At 41.3% G+C, this 24,314-nt stretch overlaps 2 protein-coding genes across 2 annotated transcripts; one reads left to right on the top strand and one right to left on the bottom strand.

Moving 5' to 3' along the window:
- Positions 1 to 7,284: 7,284 nt before the first annotated feature.
- On the bottom strand, positions 7,285 to 13,587 carry LOC128701843 (dipeptidyl peptidase 1-like). Its single transcript, XM_070099805.1, has 8 exons — positions 13,494 to 13,587; positions 11,749 to 11,997; positions 11,416 to 11,568; positions 10,819 to 10,958; positions 10,313 to 10,589; positions 9,658 to 9,780; positions 8,755 to 8,976; positions 7,285 to 8,189 (listed from the first exon to the last, which is right to left on the bottom strand). The coding sequence occupies exons 1-8, from the start codon at positions 13,497 to 13,499 to the stop codon at positions 8,007 to 8,009; spliced, it is 1,353 nt and encodes a 450-aa protein (XP_069955906.1). The 5' UTR covers positions 13,500 to 13,587; the 3' UTR covers positions 7,285 to 8,006.
- A 548-nt stretch (positions 13,588 to 14,135) lies between these two features.
- Positions 14,136 to 21,019, top strand: LOC128705658 (dipeptidyl peptidase 1-like). The gene is made up of 8 exons (XM_070099807.1): positions 14,136 to 14,241; positions 14,851 to 15,102; positions 16,930 to 17,082; positions 18,163 to 18,296; positions 18,539 to 18,809; positions 19,379 to 19,501; positions 19,958 to 20,179; positions 20,803 to 21,019. The coding sequence occupies exons 1-8, from the start codon at positions 14,236 to 14,238 to the stop codon at positions 20,983 to 20,985; spliced, it is 1,344 nt and encodes a 447-aa protein (XP_069955908.1). The 5' UTR covers positions 14,136 to 14,235; the 3' UTR covers positions 20,986 to 21,019.
- The last annotated feature ends 3,295 nt before the right edge of the window (positions 21,020 to 24,314 follow it).

Below are 24,314 nucleotides of genomic sequence, written 5' to 3'. Positions count from 1 at the left end.
AGAAGACAGAGGAAGAGGTGAAGAAATTTCTTAAGATTCATCAAGGCTGAGAGATTGATCACCTGCCATCAAGGCTAAGGGACTGATCACCTGCCATCAAGGCTGACGGACTGATCACCTGCCATCAAGGCTGACGGACTGATCACCTGCCATCAAGGCTGACGGACTGATCACCTGCCATCAAGGCTGACGGACTGATCACCTGCCATCAAGGATGACGGACTGATCACCTGCCATCAAGGCTGACGGACTGATCACCTGCCATCAAGGCTAAGGGACTGATCACCTGCCATCAAGGCTGACGGACTGATCACCTGCCATCAAGTCTAAGGGACTGATCACCTGCTATCAAGGCTGACGGACTGATCACCTGCCATCAAGTCTAAGGGACTGATCACCTGCTATCAAGGCTGACGGACTGATCACCTGCCATCAAGTCTAAGGGACTGATCACCTGCTATCAAGGCTGACGGACTGATCACCTGCCATCAAGTCTAAGGGACTGATCACCTGCTATCAAGGCTGACGGACTGATCACCTGCCATCAAGTCTAAGGGACTGATCACCTGCTATCAAGGCTGACGGACTGATCACCTGCCATCAAGTCTAAGGGACTGATCACCTGCTATCAAGGCTGACGGACTGATCACCTGCCATCAAGTCTAAGGGACTGATCACCTGCTATCAAGGCTGACGGACTGATCACCTGCCATCAAGTCTAAGGGACTGATCACCTGCTATCAAGGCTGACGGACTGATCACCTGCCATCAAGGCTAAGGGACTGATCACCTGCCATCAAGTCTAAGGGACTGATCACCTGCCATCAAGGCTAAGGGACTGATCACCTGCCATCAAGTCTAAGGGACTGATCACATGCTATCAAGGCTGACGGACTGATCACCTGCCATCAAGGCTAAGGGACTGATCACCTGGCATCAAGTCTAAGGGACTGATCACCTGCTATCAAGGCTGACGGACTGATCACCTGCCATCAAGTCTAAGGGACTGATCACCTGCTATCAAGGCTGACGGACTGATCACCTGCCATCAAGGCTAAGGGACTGATCACCTGCCATCAAGTCTAAGGGACTGATCACCTGCTATCAAGGCTGACGGACTGATCACCTGCCATCAAGGCTAAGGGGCTGATCACCTGGCATCAAGGCTGACGGACTGATCACCTGCCATCAAGGCTAAGGGGCTGATCACCTGGCATCAAGGCTGACGGACTGATCCTCTCAACTTACGTCTTCACATTTTCCACCGTCTCCAGTAGCTATTCTACGTTTTGGATTAATAAAGTCACTGGTGGGCGAAACATCTCCACAATAAAAATATCTGTCAAGTCCCTATCTGTCGACACACTACCATACAAGGTATGTGTCGACGGGTACCTGCTACCATAACCTTCGTTCCTTCAAGAGAGGTTCCTTGATGCCGGTGAAGGGATCTTGATCTAAAGGATTGGTCCTGTGCTCCATTTCCTCCCCTTCCCAGTATACTCTCCTTTCCAAACGCTGTTTGACCCTTGGTATTTTAGCGCTCCTCACATGAATGTACATTAAATAATAACAATAAGACATTGGAACTTCCTGTGCATTACCGTGGATATAAATGCCATTTTTCCCGTCTAGCAACAGCGTGGAAAAAGAGACACAAATGCAGTATAATGCAACATTTTATTGACGACATTTCGCCCACATAGCGGGTGAAACCCGTCCGTGGTGTGCTGTGGTTAAAGCATGACGATAAACAACAATAAGTCACAATACAGTGACTGGAACAATACATAAATAACCCACACATAGGAGACGATCTTACCACGACGTTTCGGTACGAATTGCACCGTTTACAAAGCCACGCTAACAGAAAGGAGAGGTTAGGTTAGGTAAGGTTCGTCAGGAAACAGGACAAGTGTTTCCTGACCGAGGCCTTCCACTGGCTTACATTTCCACCCCTTTAAAAATTATGGTCACTTACAACCATTTCAGAAAGGAGAGAAGTCAGTATAAACAGACCAGCTGGCAGGGACGGGGCAAGAGAGGTGGTAGGAGTAGTAATGGTAGTTAGATTATTCGGGTATACACAAATACAGTTACATAGATTATCATACACAGCAGCATATGTGTAGAGAACCTAGGATAACCCAAAAAAGTAGTAGTGTGAAGTAGAGAAAGTGGTAGGTGGGACGGTATCCCCATTTGCCTGGGTAGTTTGGTAATTACAAACCAACATTCATTTTATATTAAACTCTCGTAGAGCGAACAATAAGCTGTTTTGTGTTTGTGTAAACAGATATTTCTTGCCATTGCATTTTTATGAGTTTTGGTCATTAAATACTCGACCCCTTTGTTGACATCCATCTCCCGGTCACCCAAAGGTGACTCTTAACACTAAAGTACTTGTAAAAATAAAGATTATTATTATTATTATTATTATTATTATTATTATTATTATTATTATTATTATTATGTGATAGTGTATTCCTGGGTCTGAGTGTATCTACTCGTGGATATAGCTGTTCACACACACACAGAAAAGTTCACCACCCTAAACTATCAGTAAGAAGGTATCTGGGTGTTAGTTTTTTTTTTATATTTTTATTTAAGGACACAGTATACAATCTACATGTTGTTATACATAAAACTTAACAAAAAAAGGTTCAACACTGAGAAATAACAAGCCTAACTAGGAATGAAACAGAAGAACTTACTTAACATTACTTAACAACAAAAGCTACAAAACAAAACCTGGTACACTTATGTATATTTTGTATAAAAACTTTATATACAAAACATTAAGTATACACCAAATCATTTCTCATACAATTGTTTTGTATAGTAACAAATTACGTACATAGATTCTCGAAAACTAAAACCCCCTGACAATGTTTTCGAGGAGACTAAATCGTACTCCCCACACCCCATATAACCCAAATACACATCATATGGAACTTTGCATACTCTAGAATAAATGATAAATAAGAAAAAAATTTCTAAGATGTGTGCCTCCTCCCATCACCCACAAGGTACACAGTATGAACAGGTGAAATATACCCTTAATCCGTGTGTCTATACGTTCCTACCTCATTAACTTCCAAACAGAAAGGAATACTGAATAGGGCAATGTACAATGCCCACTCTCGTACACAGAATATCTAACATTGACAAAGTTAAATATACAGGAAATACATGAGCCTGGTGCACACAGGCACCTCGCCAGTACTACAGTTGTTAAAAAGGATAGGAATCATAACATTAGTCTCTGGGGCAACAAAAACAAACCCCGCAGCTTTTACAACACACATAATTCTTAGCTCATTATTTCCTAAAAATTTTCAGTTTGGTCCTTCTTTGAAAAGTATCGAAAGGACGCCTTGGCGAACCCACAGAAGCAAGAAAATCTTACCAAAAAAACTCCACCTCTCTCACAGAAGCCCCATTTCAATAACAGAACACCCCACCCACACGCACAGACTCACACACAGACACGCACAAGACACACACCACACACACACCACACGCAACAACACACACACACACAAAGGCCCTCACACAGACAGGCCTTACATCATGTTATCTCACATACACCACTGGAGCAGCCACCATCACCTCTCTTCCTTATTACAATCATCTCCAAGCACTCATCACTCACCTACGGAAACCAACCCCTTGCTGCCTTTCCCCGGCACCAACTGTAACAGTCGTGCCACAGTCAGTCCCCGATAACTCTCCGGAAAAAGAGCAACCCACTGACCCTCATATAAGCTCCTATTCCTACCCACCGACCTATAAAAACTCGCCGCTAAGGCCTTGATCCTGACATTACCCCCCACCTCCCTCATTCCCCAAGAAACATACAAAAAATCAACCATTATATACCTTAACGCCCTCGCTACCTCATTAGACACTCCTCCCACGTCTAAAAGTAAAGCCCTAAGGACCCCCACCCTTCCCCCTCCCAATAATCCAAAAACACCCCTCAACCACACCCTTACATTTTCCAAAAAAGGACCAAAGTACACCACATGGAAAGCATTTTCCACGTCACCACAATGCGCACATGAATTATTATTATTATTATAATCAAAAAGAAGCGCTAAGCCACAAGGGCTATACAGCGCTACTGCGCACATGAAGCATCACTCACATATCCCATCTGCCTCAACTCCTTTTTTGACGCCAATGTCCCCATGAGGAATCTGTAGACCACTTCTCTCACCCTTGCATGGCACCTTCCCACGACAGATCCACTATCACTGCCCTATGGTCCGAGAAACCCACATCAAAAGTCTGCACCCTCCCGACCTCTAATCCCTGCATGACGTAAATCCTGTCTAGTCTTGCAGCATACCCCTTGCGAATGAACGTGTGCTCCACCATATAACCTCCTCCCCCTGCAACATCTACGACACCCACGTCCCTCAACACATCCCTCACAACACGTAATACACAACCCGCCCCCCTCGGTTCAACATCCTGGCCCCGAATTACACAATTCCAATCCCCACCAATAATCGTGATGGCAGGCAATCCCCGCAGATGGTACAATAAGTCTTCCCTCACAAAATCCGCTTTTACCCGTGTATTGCTCAACGCCGGCACATACACTCCTATGGAACATGCCCTTCTATCACCCCATACACCATCTACCCGCACAACCCTCCCCCCTGCCTCCTCCCAACCCGTCACACGCAAGGGGCTGGTCTCCTTTATCGCTATCGCCACCCCCCCCTTTCAACTGCCAAGCACAACTAACGTACAGCTTATACTTATGCAACAACAACTCACTACCAATCTTATGATTGTGTTCCTGCAAGAAACACACGTCCACCTGGAACCTACGTAAGAACCATACTAACCACACAGTTTTGATCTCAGCCTTGAGACCGTTCACATTTAGAGTGACACACCTGAAATTTATAAGAACGACGGCTTCCCTCTATGCCTCTGTGGCTTGCCTACCATCCCTTTTCCTGTGCGTCGACCCGACGCCTCACCAGACTTTCCCCTGGCTCTCTCCCCACCTTTTACCCTTTCACTACAAAAATCAGGATCCACTAGATCCTTTTGGTCCAGCAACTCCTCATCCTTTGCCCAAGCTTTTTTGCCCGGCCTCTGCCCCGGCGTGAGTACCTCCTCGGCCTCAACCGTGCCAGCCGGCCTTTTCCTAGAACCACTACCCACACACATGTCTTCATCCGACAAATGCTCCTGATGGACCTCCACCTCCACCACTTGCTCTAAGTGAGTTCCACACAATGTTTGTACAACAGACTGCTGTTCCTCCCTCACATCAGCCTCGGCAGCACTTAAGGCGGAGGTCCCCGACCCGTCCAAAAAACCTCTCAACACGTCCTCCAGTAAATCTTCCTGAGGAACATCGTTCCTTCCTGATGGAGCCCCCGTCGGTCCTGTCTGCTCCCCCGAGCCTACCGGGAGTGTAACACAGGTACCGACCGTCGGTACCTCCCGATCAACCTCTTCACTCCAACGACCACTCGTCCCTGCTTCCTCCTCTCACAACTCCGGCATCAACTCACAAGGCCGCTGCTCCACTGCCAACGTACCATGAGCCTTGGTAGGCTGCCTCCTAGGACACTGTGCTGCCATATGGTCGTAGGAGCTACATAATCGACAGGTCCTTCTCTGGCCGGCATAGTGCACAAAGATCTGCGTCCTGTAACATGACGTCTTGTAGCATGACGTAGGACGGTATAGGCCTAGCCAACGTCATTTTGAGGGTATAAGAACCCTCAGGTCGTCCCTCGTATGGCCCATCTTTCCATACTCCCATCGTAGCTGAATGAACTTTACCATAACTGTTGAAGACCTCCTGTATACTATACGCAGTCGCCTCGAAAGGGACGTTTCTCACCTTCACCCACGTATAGTACCTAGATACGTCGTGCAAGACGACGTCCACTGCCGAGTTCACAGTCACCTTCCTCTCCTGGTACTCGTCAACAAGTCTGTCGTAGACGCCGGTACGATTCAGTTTCAGGAATACTCTGGTCATCCCATTTAAGGCTACACCATATACTTCATTGTTGGGGACACCATAGACGTCTCTGATGATGGCGGGTAGCAATGTATTCATCGTTTCTCCAGTGAGCGTGCCACGTACCAGCTGTATACAAACAGTGTTGATCCGCTGACCCACTCGATACGCCATTTTGCCTTCCAGTTGCTAAAGGTCACCACCAGAGGGCAGGTGTAACTACTAGGCGTGCGTCCTCTCTCCCCGGAGGTCGAGAGACGAATTCTGGGTGTTAGTACACTGAGCCAGCAGTTAGTTGGTGCCTCGGTGTTGGTACTCTGAGCCAGCCTGGATGTTAATACCCTGACCTAGCATTAAGTACCTTGGTGTTATTACAATAACCTAGCAGGAAGTAGGTACCTGGATGGTAGTCGACTGGTGTGGGTGGCATCATGGGGGACAAGATTGAAGGACCACAATGGAAATAAGCCAGACAATCCTCGATGACACACTGACATTATTAGGTTATTGTAGGCGGCTAACCCTCCCTACCCTGGGTTACCCTGGGCGGTTAACCCTCCCCAGGGTTAAAAATCTTAAGTAAGTAAGTAAGTTTACTCAGGTATACACAAATACAGTTACATAGATTATCATACCTAGCAGCGTATGTGTAGAGAACCTGGGATAACCCAAAAAAGCCAGAGTGACTTATTTCCATTGGGGTCTTATCAAACAAAATATATATCTCTCTTATTTTAATTTCCTTGATCTATGTCTAGCATACTCAAGTATGCTGGTGGCTTTACTTGCCCTTAACGATATCATATAACATATAAATCTCACAAAGTTTACTATTCAAAGGAATAAATATTTGTATTAGTTTCACCAAAATTATTTGAGTTTTCTTTAAAGAAAAACAACAAAAAACGGAATTTTTCTTTGTATAACTATAACAATTTTCTTAACTTGTATAGCCAAGGAATCTCGAGTGATACAAAAATATACATATATATCTTCATTATTAACACCAAGGAAAAATAAAACAATCTGTTTGATTAAGATTTATTTAAACCATTTATTTCTATTGCATTTATGGTTTAGTTAGATTTATATATACAGCTTAAATTATAATAATGTTTTATAATTAATGAATAAAGATTTTCATTAGCCAACAAACGGGTGTTTTTTGTTAATATATAATTTACATTGCAAATAAAATCAATTACACTTATAAAATGACACAAAGTGTAAACGTTTGAACGTTTTATGGGGAAAAAATCGATTCTGGGACCTCAATCACTATGTTTGAAGTGACTAAGTAAGTTTATTGAGGTATACACAAATACAGTTACATACATTATCATACATAGCAGTACATGTGTAGAGAACCTAGGATAACCCAAAAAAAGTCAGAATGACTTATTTCCACTGGGTTCCTTTGTGACCGCAGTCCGAGGACAGAAACGTATCCAATAACATGTCCTGAAAAAAAAAACACGGAACGGGTGGGGTTTTGAACCCATGGCAAGTGAGACCTCAAACCCCAGGCCAGTGTGTTGGTTTGAAGTCCGTTTTATTACGATTTCGTGAGACAAAATGTCCTGCTTCCTGCACTCTGTTGTTTTTGGAAATTATTGGTCAGTATCGAATATCTTTATTACCAAGATCAGGTGTATTAAATTACTTAGTCTATATAGCGAAGGTGTAAATAACAACGTAACTACCCTGTGACTTACCATAAACTCTGTAATAAATAAATATCCATCACAAGAGGCGATGTTGAAGTTGATAAATAATCCTCATGTCGAACATGTGGATACAGTCAACTATTTTACTAAGCGCCTCTAAATAAATTAATTTTATATAAATAAGATTGAAAAGGTGTACATGAAGAGGCCTTCATAGTACGCGATGTTGAATTTCGTGTGCACTCTATCAATCGCATTTAAAAAAAATCGTACTCTAGAGAATTTCCCGTTTATCTTTTTCATCAACTGTAGTGCTGAAATTCATGGTATTGATCATCTCAGGGGATGGCAGTGATGTCCACAGCTATGGACTCCATGCCGCACTCATCAGTACCTCGTCTAATCCTGAAGTAGCCTTCCTCTCCCCAGGCAGCACCCCAGGAGTTCTTCACCGTCCAGAACTTCTCCCCAGTGCTCTCCTCCACACCGTATCCTACCAGTAGCACTGCGTGGTTCACCTCCTGCATGTTTAAGTCACGATTTTAATCTGAGCTTTCAACACCATTCAGTATACATTACGAGACACACATATTCAGTATAATAATAATAATAATAATAATAATAATAATAATAATAATAATAATAATAATAATAATAATAATAATAATAATATTAATAATATTAATAATAATAAAAGTCAACAAGCAGAATTGTATTATATTATTGATGGTATACAATATCGATAAGTTTATGAGACGCATGAGCAACACTTGGGTGTTTTTACTGACGAAACACTACGCCTGTGCAGCAGGCTTTTCGGTCGAATACAGGCAAGTATAACACTGGAGACAGCAGAAGTGGTATTGAGGTGATCAGTCTGGTCATTCATTGGTGACTGAGGGACTGATCACCTAAAAACCGCTTCTACTGCCTCCAGTGTTTCACTCTATTCGACTGACAAAGCTTGTTGAGCAGGCGAAACGTTTCGACAATAAAGATACTGAAGTCTTGCACATTTCTCTTATTCATGTATCAGAAATATACTGAAGGAAAACGTCATATTACACAAGATACGAGAAAACTTACTACAAAGGGATTGAATTGATTCTTGAAGGATGTGTGGTGGTAAATGCCGCCGCTGTAGCTGGAGAAGTCATCGTAGACCATGTAGGAGACAGAGAGTGGCCCATTCTCCACCAGGGTGACCAGCATCAGTTCCTCATTGCAGGCACCGTAATATCCACCAACATACTCGTATTCACTGACATAGGTACGACCGCAGCTCATGTCAGTGCTGCATGGGTCGTCCTGTGGGGGATCAGTGGACAGTGTAAGTATTAATGAAGTATCAGTAGCTAGCACAAGTAATAACAAAGTCTAAGTAGTTATAATAAGTGTCCTCTATTTATCTACCTGTAAACTGGTAGCTAGACGCTAGTCGATGGTTGTATGTGGTATCATGAGGAGTGTTTGTATACCCTTGGGCTGAGCTTTGAAGTAAGATGAGGTATGATAACTCATCGTATCCTCTGAATTCAGTGGTATTACACAATGTGTAAAAGAGGGTGAAACGAGAGGTAACTTTATTAAGGAAAACTTTACCTCATTATGGGCTTTATCACTCTAACATTCAACCCGCCGGGGCTTTATCAATCTAACGCTTAGGTCACCAGAAGTTTTATCAATCTAACGTTTAGGTCACCAGAAGCTTTATCAATCTAACGTTTAGGTCACCAGAAGCTTTCTCAATCTGTTTAGATCACCAGAAGCTTTATCAATCTAACGTTTAGATCACCAGAAGCTTTATCAATTTAACGTTTAGGTCACCAGAAACTTCATCAATCTAACGTTCCGCTCACCAAGAGCTTTATTTCATTGATAAACGCCTAGTGGGAGAAATAATTGCTTAATATAGTTAACCAACTTTACACATTTCTTTCCCTTGTATACTTCTCCGTATGATATACCTTATTCATTACATAAGCATACCTTTCCTGTGTAGGGGTTACACTCTTCTTCTACAACTCCCTGGTCCTGGGCATAGCGTCCAGCTATGAGGTAGTTGAAGCCTCCAGCACAACCCTGCGACAGTACCGAGCAGGACACCACGTCCTGAAAACATTAGTAGCGATAGTTACAGAGGCGTCCTGAAGATAGATGTTTAGTAGCGGTATTTACAGAGGAGTCCTGAAGATAGTAGAGATTGTTGTGATATTACAGTGGAGTCCTGATAGCAGTAAAGATAGTTATGATATTTACAGGTGTGAACTGAATGGAGTATAGTAACATAGGCGTCCTGGGGGTAGAAGAAATAGTTGTGCTAATTACAAAGTTGTCCGGAAGGTAGTAGATGCGATAGTTACAAATGCGTCATAGGGAACCACTTTTTTTTAATACTCGCTGATTTTGACAAAACTAATTAATTCTACGTTTATTTACCCATGGTAATAAGACACAAATGTAGTTACTTGGAATATTTACAATGGGTCATGACATTTCTGTGTAGAGTTTCGGAGGATCAAGTCAATCGTGTTACAAACATTTTATATCTTGTAAGATAGCTTAGCGGTGGGAGTCACGTCTCTGATCACCCAGGCCCGGAGATAAAGTCTCCAGCCGGGAAGGAATAAAAATAATCCCGTACCTGTGTAGAGAAGACATCCTGGCGCTGGTTGCGTGTGGCTATTCTCAGTCGGGCCTCCACCTGTCCCATAGAACCGAAGGTGTAACAGGACCCGCAACCGCCCTGGTCTCTGACCGCTGCCACGTAGTTCTCACCGTCCACGTCCCTCCAGTCGAAGTTCTCCGGCAGAAGGGCGGCTCGGGCCTTCTGCTCTGGAGTAGCTGGAGCAGGCGTTGGTCGCTGCGTCAACACTGAGCCAGGTCCACCCAGGCGCTGAATCATCTCCAGCTGGGTGTACCTACACAGGGCGGTGCATATGAGGTTAGGGCAAGAGTAGCGTCTAACGTTCAGCAAATTAAGGTTCGAGCTTACATATGGTTTAACAATAATAATAAATTCACCTGAGATTACTTGGAATTAGCGCTGTCACACATTTTATTAACAGATTCTCGAGACTCAAACATTTTTGTGTTCTAACTCAGGAATTATCCGCACAAATCACGATATTATAGTGATCTGGTACTAACTTCTCGTGTTGTGGATAAGCCTTAGCTGTCCAGGAGCTCTGAGCTGAGTTAATCTTCTTGATCATCTCATGGTCGTTCCTGTACTGCTTGCTCAGCTCTGACTGAGGTAATGTCAGTTTCCTTGTTTTCCTGGGGACCACCTGGAAATATTATTCAAAAACACTTGGTTAATTGGGTTTATAGCCTATAAACGAGGGTCATGTCACCTATTCACCGCTAGCCAAGAATACTTCAATTCATAAAAATGGTTAGTCAAGCAAATTCTCAAAATATATATTTTGTGAAATACCTCTCGGCGTCCTGTGAGAAAGACTTTAAGCAGTAAAGACTTTTATTTCACGATATTTGTCTACAGTGATGAGTTACAATTTAGGTCAAAGCACAGCGAGTGTTACTAAATGTTACAAGTTCTAGAGAGGTTTTATATGCGATATAAAGATATAATATTAATGGAATACAATAATGTGTGAACTCCTTGAGTCACTACGGCTGCCCATTTAAGATGGGCGATCATAGTACCCATCTAAGATGAATCTAAGATGAGCAACATTTTATGGGAAAGAAGGTAAATTTTTTTAAATATATTCAGTAGCTTACCTCTTCATTTTTCTGGGAACTGAAACAAGACCAGTTTCTGATGGTCTTGTCTCTGGACCAGCCGTTGGAGGTGCGGTCACAGTAAGACACTGAGGAGTCCCAGTCTCCTTCAAATGCTGAGAAGGCGAAGTACGACCTCTCATTGATGTTCACCTGTAATGATGAGCCTAGCTACACTTGGGTCTCTCACGCATACGACAAAATGTTTAGGACATTGATATTTAATGTCTTTGTTTCAGTTTGTTATAAATGACACAGTACTCTCCTTGAAGCCCTGATTGTAGACCATAGTCTAAGTTCTCTACTTTTCGAACTCAATGATGCAGTACTTACTTCGAAGCCTTGGTTGTAGATCATGGTCCATGTTCCCTGGTTACCCAACTCATCAGTAGCAGTGTTGGGGAAGCTGAGGGTGAAGTTCTTGATGTGGATGATGGGACCCAGAGTATCACAGTTGATGGCGTGGTCACCAGTTCGTTCTGTCTCAAAGACAGTCCACGAACCAATAATGTCTTCATAGAGGCAGTTGGCGGGTGTATCTGCCAGGCCTGCCACCACGCAACACAACAACACAATTCCTGACTTGAAAAAAAAAGGAAAACTTATATCCCTGTTCTGTATCCTTTCTAAGTGCTCAAGCCACCTCAACCCATCTTCAGTCCCTTGAATTATACCTTTGATAACCCCCCCCCCACCGTATTCTAATTTCTTGGTTACTAATTCTCTACATAATATTCACACCACACGTTCTCAAGCATGACATCCCTATGTCCTCCAGCCTCCTCTTCATTACAGGTTTTAAAACCATTGCCTTGTACCCATATGATTTTTTACACACCGGCCATATCCTACCGAGGCATAGTGACCTAAAAAGAAAAACGAAAGTTATCATTTTTAAATTTAGTAATTTATACAGGCGGAGTTATTAGCCTTTTTCCCGGCATTTTAGTCACCTCTTATGACACTCATGGCTTGCAGAGGAAGAATTCTGTTCCAGTTCCCCATGGACATAAGAGGAAATAAAGAAGAACAAGAACTATTAAGAAAATAGAAGAAAACCAAGAGGGTTGTGTATATACATGCGTGTACATGCATGTGTAGTGTGACCTAAGTGAAAGTAGAAGTAGTAAGATATACCTGGTATCCCGCATGTTTATGAGACAAAAAAGACACCAGCAATCCTACCATCATGTAAAACAATTACAGGTTTCCGTTTCATACTCACTTGGCAGGACGGTAGTACCTCCCTGGGTGGTTGCTGTCTACCAACCTACTACCTATTACCCATGTAAATGTTGGCACCATATACTCTGGTACATTCCCCTTTTTTTTGCCTCCATAAACACATATCTTTCTACAATTGCCTCAAGACACCCTGGTTCACTTCGTCTTTCATAGGTCCATCTGCCGATGGACATGTACTGATGCTTGTGGGACACAACTAGTCGCAGATTCAGATGAGGAATTTTTTTCCTCTTATCTCACACAAAACATGTACATTAATATTTTACCTTTAAGTCCACTATGTTTTATACTTTTAAGAATAGTTTTCAATATTATTATTGTTATTATTATTATTATCAGGCGGGGTAGGGGTCGGCCTAGGAAAGGTTGGAGGGAGGGGGTAAAGGAGGTTTTGTGTGGGAGGGGCTTGGACTTCCAGCAGGCATGCGTGAGCTTGTTTGATAGGAGTGAATGGAGACAAATGGTTTTTAATACTTGACGTGCTGTTGGAGTGTGAGCAAAGTAACATTTATGAAGGGGTTCAGGGAAACCGGCAGGCCGGACTTGAGTCCTGGAGATGGGAAGTACAGTGCCTGCACTCTGAAGGAGGGGTGTTAATGTTGCAGTTTAAAAACTGTAGTGTAAAGCACCCTTCTGGCAAGACAGTGATGGAGTGAATGATGGTGAAAGTTTTTCTTTTTCGGGCCACCCTGCCTTGGTGGGAATCAGCCAGTGTGTTAATAATAATAATAATATTATCATCATCCAGAAAAGTGCTAAAAAACTGTATCATTCATTAACATTAAATCAAACTCTCACACTCTGACACTGTAAACGACAGTAAAAATACTTACCAACATGATGTCTATTTCATGCTGGTTGACTGTCCTGCTCCTCCTTATAACACCAAGCTCTTCCCCGTGGCTCCTCCTACCTTTATCACCCCACTCATCCCCTCTTCATCCCACTCCCTCCCTGGTGATGCTCCACCAGCAACATGAATGTGGGAGGCAGCAGGTGTCTGCTGGTGAGGTAGCGGGTCACCCACATCTCTTCACCTGCTTGTTATCTCGTGTGAATGTATTACTAAGCATGACCTGATATTCTTTGATTTCCAAAATGTTTCGCTCACAAAACTGTTTCATCAGTTGTTCAGCATTAATGAGACGTCTAAATCTTCAGACCCTCAATATTAAGATATCAAAAAATCGCTTTCAGCAGAGTAAACCAATACACAATGTTTCGCTCAATGGAGATTTTTTTTATAAGTCATATTTACTTGTAGAAAAAAGTTACCCTAATTAAAAGAAAAAAATTTTTTGAAGCTGCCATGTTCCCATTTTTTTTTTTTTTTTTTTGCACTTCGTACCACAGTAGATTCATATCTTGGAAAAACCCATCACACTGGGCTAGGAGTGTCAGTCTCGTGTGTTACGGCTGAGAATACTCACACATGGTTGCTCATATATATATAGAAATATAACTGGTTATAAAAATGTAAGTTGTAAGCCCTGATTATATATATACAGAAGCATCGCAGTTAGTGTATCAGTCCCAAGAACTAGGCTGACGAGTCGTACTCAAACTCTGAGAGCCATGATTGTAGGCTACGATGAGTATTGTGAAACGTTTCGAGTGGATATAAGTGAAATATTCTTTTGACTGACTTTATCTCTAGCCTGTGGACTAATTTTTATCTAGGGTCCGTTGACGGACTTCAATTTCAGAAACTTATCAAAAAAAAATCTCTGTTCTACTTCCCATAATTGATTTTTAGGCAAAGTTAGTCACATGTGTAATTGGCCTAGTTATGAACTGTTTCCAGTGTGTGTGTTTTATGAACATGTCAAAGAATTTCATTTCTCAATAGCTCTGTAAAGAGCTGAGCTCTTCCAATTAATTCATGATTAGTAATAATAATATTAATAAAATATAATTATTATTATTACTTTTAATTTATTCATATAAGATATACACACTATAAACAATGTAGAGTCAGACTGGAATTAGCTAATCAACTTGTTGTCTTTATAAGAATATACTCCTGATGTTCCATGTCCTGCTTATTTTGCTTTATTAATTTTTCCAACTAACTCTGATTGGAACTGAAGGTCAATTATAGCGTAAGTTCATCTAGAATAGCTATCAGCTCACAGTTTCGTGAATTTTAATCTTTTACGTTTTAAATTCGGAATTTCCACTTGTTTCCAGATACGAGGTGTGTTAGTATTGTGTTGTGTGGTGGCAAGCCTGGCAGATACTCCTGCCAACTGCCTCTTCGAAGACATTCGTGGTTCGTGGACCTTCAGTGAGACGGAACGAAATGGCGACCACACCATCAACTGTGACACACTGGGTTCCATCGTCTACACCAAGACCTTCACCCTCAACTTCCCCAACACTGTTACTGATGAGCTGGGTAACCAGGGAACCTGGAACATAATCTACAACCAAGGCTTCGAGGTGAGTACTGCAAAAGTGAGTTCGAAAACTAGACTCTCGAGTCCCACGGGTCCCCAAACTCTTCATCTCATTGACCCCCAAACATTTATTATATGTAAATAATTTAACAAATAGTGCTTTTGCTATGAATAATAACAGTAGGCAAGAGGCGTGGAGTTAAAAGATAAAGAATCACACACAAAGTGGGAGTTGTCACAGCTGCTCTTTGCTGATGACACTGTGCTCTTGGGAGATTCTGAAGAGAAGTTGCAGAGATTGGTGGATGAATTTGGTAGGGTGTGCAAAAGAAGAAAATTAAAGGTGAATACAGGAAAGAGTAAGGTTATGAGGATAACAAAAAGATTAGGTGATGAAAGATTGAATATCAGATTGGAGGGAGAGAGTATGGAGGAGGTGAACGTATTCAGATATTTGGGAGTGGACGTGTCAGCGGATGGGTCTATGAAAGATGAGGTGAATCATAGAATTGATGAGGGAAAAAGAGTGAGTGGTGCACTTAGGAGTCTGTGGAGACAAAGAACTTTGTCCTTGGAGGCAAAGAGGGGAATGTATGAGAGTATAGTTTTACCAACGCTCTTATATGGGTGTGAAGCGTGGGTGATGAATGTTGCAGCGAGGAGAAGGCTGGAGGCAGTGGAGATGTCATGTCTGAGGGCAATGTGTGGTGTGAATATAATGCAGAGAATTCGTAGTTTGGAAGTTAGGAGGAGGTGCGGGATTACCAAAACTGTTGTCCAGAGGGCTGAGGAAGGGTTGTTGAGGTGGTTCGGACATGTAGAGAGAATGGAGCAAAACAGAATGACTTCAAGAGTGTATCAGTCTGTAGTGGAAGGAAGGCGGGGTAGGGGTCGGCCTAGGAAGGGTTGGAGGGAGGGGGTAAAGGAGGTTTTGTGTGCGAGGGGCTTGGACTTCCAGCAGGCATGCGTGAGCGTGTTTGATAGGAGTGAATGGAGACAAATGGTTTTTAATACTTGACGTGCTGTTGGAGTGTGAGCAAAGTAACATTTATGAAGGGATTCAGGGAAACCGGCAGGCCGGACTTGAGTCCTGGAGATGGGAAGTACAGTGCCTGCACTCTGAAGGAGGGGTGTTAATGTTGCAGTTTAAAAACTGTAGTGTAAAGCACCCTTCTGGCAAGACAGTGATGGAGTGAGTGATGGTGGAAGTTTTTCTTTTTCGGGCCACCCTGCCTTGGTGGGAATCGGCCGGTGTGATAATAAAAAATAAATAATATTAACAATGACTTCATAAAATATCGGTACTATTTAAATTATGAAAAATATAAGATTTAATATACCCCTTTGTTTACTGAAACTGTTGATATCATTAATGAGAAGGATGCATCTAATGAACGTCAACAAGAGTACTGATGTTTGGTTAGGGAGATGACAGACAAGGATCGTGGACGGTCAGGGTTACACAACGCCAAGCATTTCCACAGACATACTGACCTCCTTTGACCTCCAGCCATTTATCGACCCTTGGGAGTCAATACTGACGACTTTGAGGAAACCCTGTCTTAAGTAAATCTTAAAGCTAGGAAAAAATATTTTTACTTTGTATTAAAATTAACAGCTAACACACAGATAAGAAATTTAAGCTAGCAACAGAATAATGGTCCAGGATGGTCAGAAATTTCGTTTAGACTCCATTACTAAATTGTTGTTTAGTTTATTATTTAATCCATTTTTATGTAATATAAAATACTCAAAAGCCTCATAATAATCAATATTGATAACCTGATTCATGATCTCGTATTTCCTTGAAGAATTTATACTCTGCTACAAATTTCAGTTTTATATTCGATGGTAAACATTTACTCACCAGGTGAACATCAACGAGAGGTCATACTTCGCTTTCTCCTACTACGAGGGAAACTTCACAAGCTCAGTGTCGTACTGTGACCGCACCTTGAACGGCTGGTCCAGGGACAAGACCGTCAGAAACTGGTCCTGCTTCAGAGGCGAGAAGTTAAGCAAGGTATTGTAACCAAACACAAGAGTGTTATAAGTGCTGGCCAGTGACAGAGAGTAATTAATATACGCCATTGTATCGTGCATTATTATGAATTCGTGACGCAATGTTGTATTGCAGACAAGCACGATGACAGACGTACATTACAGAGAAAGCTTTTTATTGGAAGGAAATTATGTGGAAAGCTTCATGAAGTGACGTGATTATGACTTGGTAAAGCTCTGCTTAGTAAAGCTTGACTTGGTAAAGCTCTGCTTAGTAAAGCTCGACTTGGTAAAGCTCTGCTTAGTAAAGCTCGACTTGGTAAAGCTCTGCTTAGTAAAGCTCGACTTGGTAAAGCTCTACACAGAACGAAACATTGTTAAAATGAAAATTTGTTCTGTAACTTGTGTATTTGTCTTTAAACGGAGTTTTCTGAAGAATAAAAGGCACAAACGGTAACTGAAACAATTATTATAATCAAAAAGAAGGGCTAAACCCATTAGGGTCATACAGCACCGTACTGAAACAATACACAACCCGCACTACTCTCAGACTTTCACAAACTTTTTCTCCTATTTTAACGAATTATTGGAAATGAGTTCATTTAGACACTCCCAGTAGGTGTGTATATTAAATATTTTATAATTAGTTTCACTCTGAGATATATATATTTTTTTTTGTAGACAGCCGATAAGTGACACAGAATATATACACAGATGTATATGTCTCTCAGTGTGTATATATAATGCATATTTTAGGTATTAAAGTAATCTTGACTAGTAGTGGACAGATGGCATGCAGTCTTAACGACCCTTGTGTAGTAGACAGGCTTTAAACCTCAGTAACTAACTTAACGACGAGTTGAATAACCTCTTAAATTAACTTGCATAGCATTCTCATTACTTGCTTACTATAATTATCTTAAAAGGAACCACTGCACGTACCCTGAACGATAGTACTGCATAATTTGAAATCATGCTAAACATATATCCTAACATGAGGCTAATTTTTAATATATATATATATATATATATATATATATATATATATATATATATATATATATATATATATATATATATATATATATCATCGTTGTTGTAGACACTTCGTCGAGAGAACGTAAACTTGGAGAAAGAGATGAATACGAGACTCTTCAAGAATGACCACAAGATGATAGAGGACATCAACGCCTCCCAGAACTCGTGGAGAGCCAAGGCTTACCCCCAGCACGAGAGGTGAGTCTGGAATCTCAAAACGATGTAACGCCAACATAAGACATTTCTAGCTCAAGTTGATTTAATCCACTTCATGAAATGCATCAGCGTTGGTCTGAGGCCGATTTAAGTAGAGATTCTTAATTTACTGAATAGCAGTTAACTACATAATTTAATAAAATATACGAGGTCATTCCTTTTACTGAATTCATGCGTTCCGCTGAACTTTTAGTTATATAAATAATATTTGATTTAACGCGTAGGTATACCGTGGAGCAGATGCAAAGACGAGCTGGTGGACGCAGGAAGCCCATACTAACACAGCCGGCGCCAGCCACCCCTGAACAGAAGGTCCGGGCCTCCTTCCTGCCAGAGAACTTCGACTGGAGAGACGTGGAGGGTGTGAACTACGTATCTCCCGTGAGGGACCAAGAGTCCTGTGGTTCCTGCTACGCCTTTGCCACCATGGGCATGCTGGAGGCCAGGCTCAGGATCGCCACTCGCAACCAACGACAGGATGTCTTCTCAACACAGGTGACTGTTCTTATTACATCCACGAAAGACTAAATGGATAAGGATACGATGGCATAAACTTAAGACATAGTTATTGAAGACGTTTCGACCTTGGGACTTTGATCACTTTAAATACAAAGTCCCAGAACCGAAACGTCCTCAGTAAAGGTGTGTCAAAGGTATGCATTCGCGTCCATTTCTATCTAATTGTTGGCAGTCATTTTCTTTTTTAAAACGAGGAAGCACTAAACCCACAATAGTCCTGTAGTGTCCCGGGAAGGGAAGGTAATCAAGGAGCTCCCACTGAAGAATCAATCCTTCAAGGGATGGAAGGCCAGTCAGGTGAATGATAATCTTACTGAAGAACCATCTAAGTTATAAGCCATTCAAGTATGAAGTTATTAATGTATCTGGTGTCCAGTAGCGTTCTAACTCACCATGATCTATTCTGGTAGTTCCAGTTATTCTCATAGTTCTGCTATTAGAGTTTTCACATTTGGGGCCGCATCGTACACTCTCATAGCACAATATTTCACATGGCGTCACTATGTGGTATAAATTAGCTACTATGCATTCTTTATCTCCTACAGGACATTATCTCGTGTTCGGAGTTGGCTCAAGGCTGTGACGGAGGCTTTGGATACTTGATAGGGGGTCGTTACCCTCATGAGCAAGGTGTTGTGGCTGACGAGTGTAATCCGTACACAGCCCAGGTAAGAAGCCTTCATGCTGAATATTGACTCTCAGGTATCGAAGAATATGATACTCGGGTATCTAAAAAGTTATACCTCAGTATCGAAAAACTAATACATATGGGCACACACACAAAAGGTTTCTTCAGTCGAATATACAAGAATATAACACTAAATGATGAGTCCTTCAGCCTTCTCTCAAGGCTAAGGGACTGATAGCCTTAAGATTACCTCTCCTGTATTCGACTAAAGCAATCCGTTGTACAAACCAAACGTTTAGGCAGTAAAATACCTAAGTATTGCACTTGCGTGTTATTCTTCAATGTATTATCATTATGTACCTTTGTATAATACATCTACAGTCTCCAGGATGAGTCACGTATTACTTTATGAAGGCTCGATGCCTAGTCCACTGATTTCAAGGGAAAAAATACAATTTTTATGGGCTGTTCATCTAAAATATCTGAATATTTCCAGGACGATCCCTGTATCACTGACACGACGTGCTCACGCACCTACGTCAGCGAGTACAAGTACGTAGGAGACTTCTTCGGCGGTTGCAACGAGGAACTGATGCTGGATGCACTAATGGAGGGAGGACCTCTGTCAGTGGCCTTCATGGTCTACGACGACTTTGAAAGTTACAGCGGAGGCATTTATCACCACACAGGCTTCAAGAATGGTTACAACCCTCTGGAGGTAGGACTCATGACCTGACGTTATATTTAATGATTTACAACTAAAAAAATTGTTCTGAAGGCACATAAAGAATACATTAAGCAGATTTAACCTAAATAACATAAAAAGTCGAAGTGTGACTTATTTCTATTAGAGTTCTATGATTTTTCTAACACTTACCCTATTTCTCTGACTTTCTAATTTTTTATTTTTTGTGTATAATATATACTTAGGTGATGGACTTTCTCCTGGCACTGTGCATGTGGTTCTCCTCTTAGGATAACCTTGCTCATATTACTTTAAATTTAAACTGATTAAATTTTAGTATACACAAGTTGAGGGACGACATCAACGACTGTCATCTGCTCTTATTTATTTCTTCTTAGGTTACCAAGGTCCTAAGACGAGGAAAACAGTGGAACTCTTTATTTTGCCACACATCCACAGTGGCGCTTTATCTCCCACAGTGGAGCTTTATCACCCACAGTGGGGCCTCGTCATCCGCAGTGGGGCTTTATCACCCACAGTAGAACTTTAACAACTATTTGATAAAGCCCCAATGTTGCTGAAATATTGTAAAATAATGTTTCTCAAAGCTTAAAGTATCGTGAATTATCTTATTCCTTTATGTCTGTTTCCCGTAGAACACCAACCACGAGGTGCTGCTGATAGGTTACGGTGTGGACGCTGATACTGGCGAGAAGTTCTGGACGGTGAAGAACTCCTGGGGCACTGACTGGGGCGAGGAGGGCTTCTTCAGGATCAGGAGAGGCACTGATGAGTGCGGCATAGAGTCTGAGGTCACCCAAGCCACAGTCATCCCATAGTACTAGTAGCATTTACATTAAACAAAGAATACTTCGTGTATTGTGTCATTGCAAGTGACAGGTAGCTGGTCACTTGTGTTCCTCTGGTAAATTAATGTTTTCGGCTAAAGGAATATACTGCTCCTACAGTAATTATGAAAAGACATGTCGATGGATACAAAATAATGAAGAAATCAAAATATGGGTTCGATCCTATGAACTCCTTCAGGAGCGCAGAGAATATCTCGCCCCGACTATGGCTCACATAGATGCAAAACAACTTTTTTTATTGTGAGAACGTTTCGTAAACCTTTAATTAATGCAGCTATACATAGAGCGAAACGTTGCCTCAACGTTGCACCTGTGTCAGAGTCATACCAGTATTTATTCAGCAAATAAATCCCATAAATGTTAAAATTCTCAGTGCTGAAGCTGGAACACCACTAATTTTTATTTTTAAAGAGGTGAGCTGGTAAACCAGTGGAAGGAGTCGGTCAGATGACCAAAAGCTCAAGTGGTGGGTCATCAAGTGACTAATACCCACGTCAGAAATCAATTGTCATGTTTTCTGACAAATTTGACCTAACCGAACTTCACAAACAATCCATACAGTGTCTTCTCCATATAGTGTTTATCCGAAGCGAGTGTTAATCCTTATCACTTCATTTATAACAAATTACAATAATTTAAAACTTTGATTTGAATAGCACAGATCGTAAAATAAAAGGAAAAGTGAGAAAATATGAACATTAATCATGGAAAAAAAAATTGAATATTTTGCAGATAAAAACAGTTGGGGCACAAATTTTAACATTTCTAATAAATTATGAGAGGTATTTTTTATTATTCGTGGGGAATCGCTAAACTCATAAGGGTGGTGGAGAAAGAGAGGTAATAAGGTTTGATGTGGATAAGGGAAAGGTGGCTTCAATTCCTTGGATGAAGAACCTTTAATACGCTGTGCTGTTACACAATAGATAGTTACACTGTGGGAACACTGTCGCTACACTATTCTATATGATAGTTACATCGTAGGAACACCCAGAGTGGATTGCTGCACTATTCGATAGTTACATTGTGCAGACACCAACAGTGTGTTACTGCACTATATATTGTGAAAAATTTTTACATAATTTTCGTAAATGTAGAACATATAAATGAACAATATAAAAATTGCTTATTAAAATGTGATGATATTTGGACCCTTCGAGAAATTTTAAGTGAACGGGGAGGTAGAGCAGCCGGGGTAGTGACGCCGAAGAGGACGCCATTGTATTTTGTGAGCACTGGTTGCCGTGGAAAATTCAACTAATAATCAGGCGTTATCGAAGTTTAATGGGTGTACATCGGACTTAATCAGTAATTTAGACATTGCTGACACGTTCCCGCTGAAGAATTGGGATAGTGTGGAAACCTCTTACAATTCGGCAACAGGGATGAAAAAATAGAGGACACAAATTCTTCCAGTAGCATACCTTAGCTAAGTGACGCTTACCTATAAAGTACAGTAGTTTTGCGTTGGCCATCGTAAATTCTAGCTGTAGTGGTAGCGTTAGCGTGTTTCCAAAAAATAATAATTATGATCCAGTAATCAAATGATGAGTGTTCAGGTTAAATTTTCCTTCTTTCTATTATGTAATATATATATATATATATATATATATATATATATATATATATATATATATATATATATATATATATATATATATATATATATATATATATATATATATATATATATATATATATATATGTCGTGCAGAATAGACAGAACTTGCGATCTTGGCTTAAATAGCAATGCTCATCTTGCCATATAGGACAAGTGAAAATTTGTGTATGCAATAATTTCGCCAAAATCATTCTGAACCTAACGAAAAAAATACATTTGATTGTGTTTGTTTAATATTAAATTATTGTAAACGTATTTAAAATATATTTAGTTGGATTAGGCTAAAATAAATTGTTCTTGTTATAATAAGGTTAGGTAAGTTTTCTAAGATTCTTTTGGTGCAAAATTAAAAAATTTTACATGAACATTAATGAAAAAAAATACATCTTTAAACGTATAAGAGAAAATTTCAGAAAGGACTTAATTTTAAATGAGTTCTTGCTAATTGACCAGTTTTACATATTCGGCACGACATATATATATATATATATATATATATATATATATATATATATATATATATATATATATATATATATATATATATATATATATGTGTGTATGTATGTATGTATAGGATGGGGTCCACCTCTGGTGTAAATTGTGGGACCCATAGCCTCGGAGAAGTGGATAAAAAGGCTTCAAGGAATAATATTTAGATTTCTTCCTGAAGCCGTTTGAATATTCCACTTCCCCTACCACCCCATCTTTTAGTATATATTTTTTTTTACCAATAGGAATATTTTATTACATAATATGGTACAGAAGATTTAAGAGATACATTGTTGATATAAAGGTGGCATATAAGGTACATGTTGTTACGTGTGTATCACCGATTATAAGGCGAAAATCTCATCCAGCTCCTCAGAGCTGGGGCGTGTGCCCAAAATACAGCAGGCATTACCCCTTTGAACAGCCGCACTGAGCCGCTGGAACAGAAAACTAGCTGCCCTGGGATCCCTAGTTACCCTGATGAGTCTTTTTCCCAGCTCCTTAAGGAATTTAGATGCACTATTTCCCCATGAGCCAAGGGTCTCTGAGCCTATGGGAACAAACATATAATGATGGGCAAGTTCTCCATATTTTCTAGACTTTTGGGACTCCCTGAAGCTGGCAGCTGCCCCTCCTTCCTCCCTGGTGTATTGGAGATAGGTATCAGCCAAGGAAGATGCACATGTATAGTCCTACACCACCTGCTTCCCATCTGTCCAGGCTTGAAGGGTGATACCATCTGGACGCTTCTGGCTGCCATCAGATCTGCATAGTTGGGGTGGCTCCCTTACTGCTGGGCATCCAGCTGTTGTGAGGCTCCTCTTGATAATATTATTAACCTCCTCATGTCTTGCAATCTTTCCCTCGGATTTACGGCACACAAGACCATGGTACCCGAATCGGTCTGCTGCTTCACTGCCACAAATACACCTGTGTTCGGCGAGAATAGGGGCGGCAAGTCGAAGGGCAACACCGATGCGGATGGTCTGTGGGTCGAGGCGTGTGCCAGTGCTGGAGTTGGGAACAGCCAACAGAAAGTCCCCAGCATGAGGGACTCTCACTGCCAGGAGGTGGGCTCTATCCTTCCCTGACACACTCTGAAGCATTTTTGAGGCTATATCTTCCACTATTGGACCATCCCAGTGCGATTGTTTGTAGTTGTTGGGGGGAGCAGGTCTGGTTTCTG

Source organism: Cherax quadricarinatus, chromosome 69 (genome assembly GCF_038502225.1).
Source record: "Cherax quadricarinatus isolate ZL_2023a chromosome 69, ASM3850222v1, whole genome shotgun sequence".
Lineage (NCBI taxonomy): Eukaryota > Metazoa > Arthropoda > Malacostraca > Decapoda > Parastacidae > Cherax > Cherax quadricarinatus.
Note: the sequence above shows the minus strand (reverse complement) of the source record. Positions and strands in the feature narration are given on the sequence as shown.

What these genes read in the sequence shown, in the direction of transcription:
- LOC128701843 (XM_070099805.1), bottom strand. An exon ending in TCTACAACCAAGGCTTCGAA is followed by an intron (nt 11,569 to 11,748) that starts GTAAGTACTGCA and finishes TCATCATTACAG; the next exon opens with GTGAACATCAATGAGAGGTC. An exon ending in GCTTATCCACAACACGAGAA is followed by an intron (nt 10,590 to 10,818) that starts GTTAGTACCAGA and finishes CGCCCTGTGTAG; the next exon opens with GTACACCCAGCTGGAGATGA.
- LOC128705658 (XM_070099807.1), top strand. An exon ending in GCTTACCCCCAGCACGAGAG is followed by an intron (nt 18,297 to 18,538) that starts GTGAGTCTGGAA and finishes TTTAACGCGTAG; the next exon opens with GTATACCGTGGAGCAGATGC. An exon ending in GTAATCCGTACACAGCCCAG is followed by an intron (nt 19,502 to 19,957) that starts GTAAGAAGCCTT and finishes GAATATTTCCAG; the next exon opens with GACGATCCCTGTATCACTGA.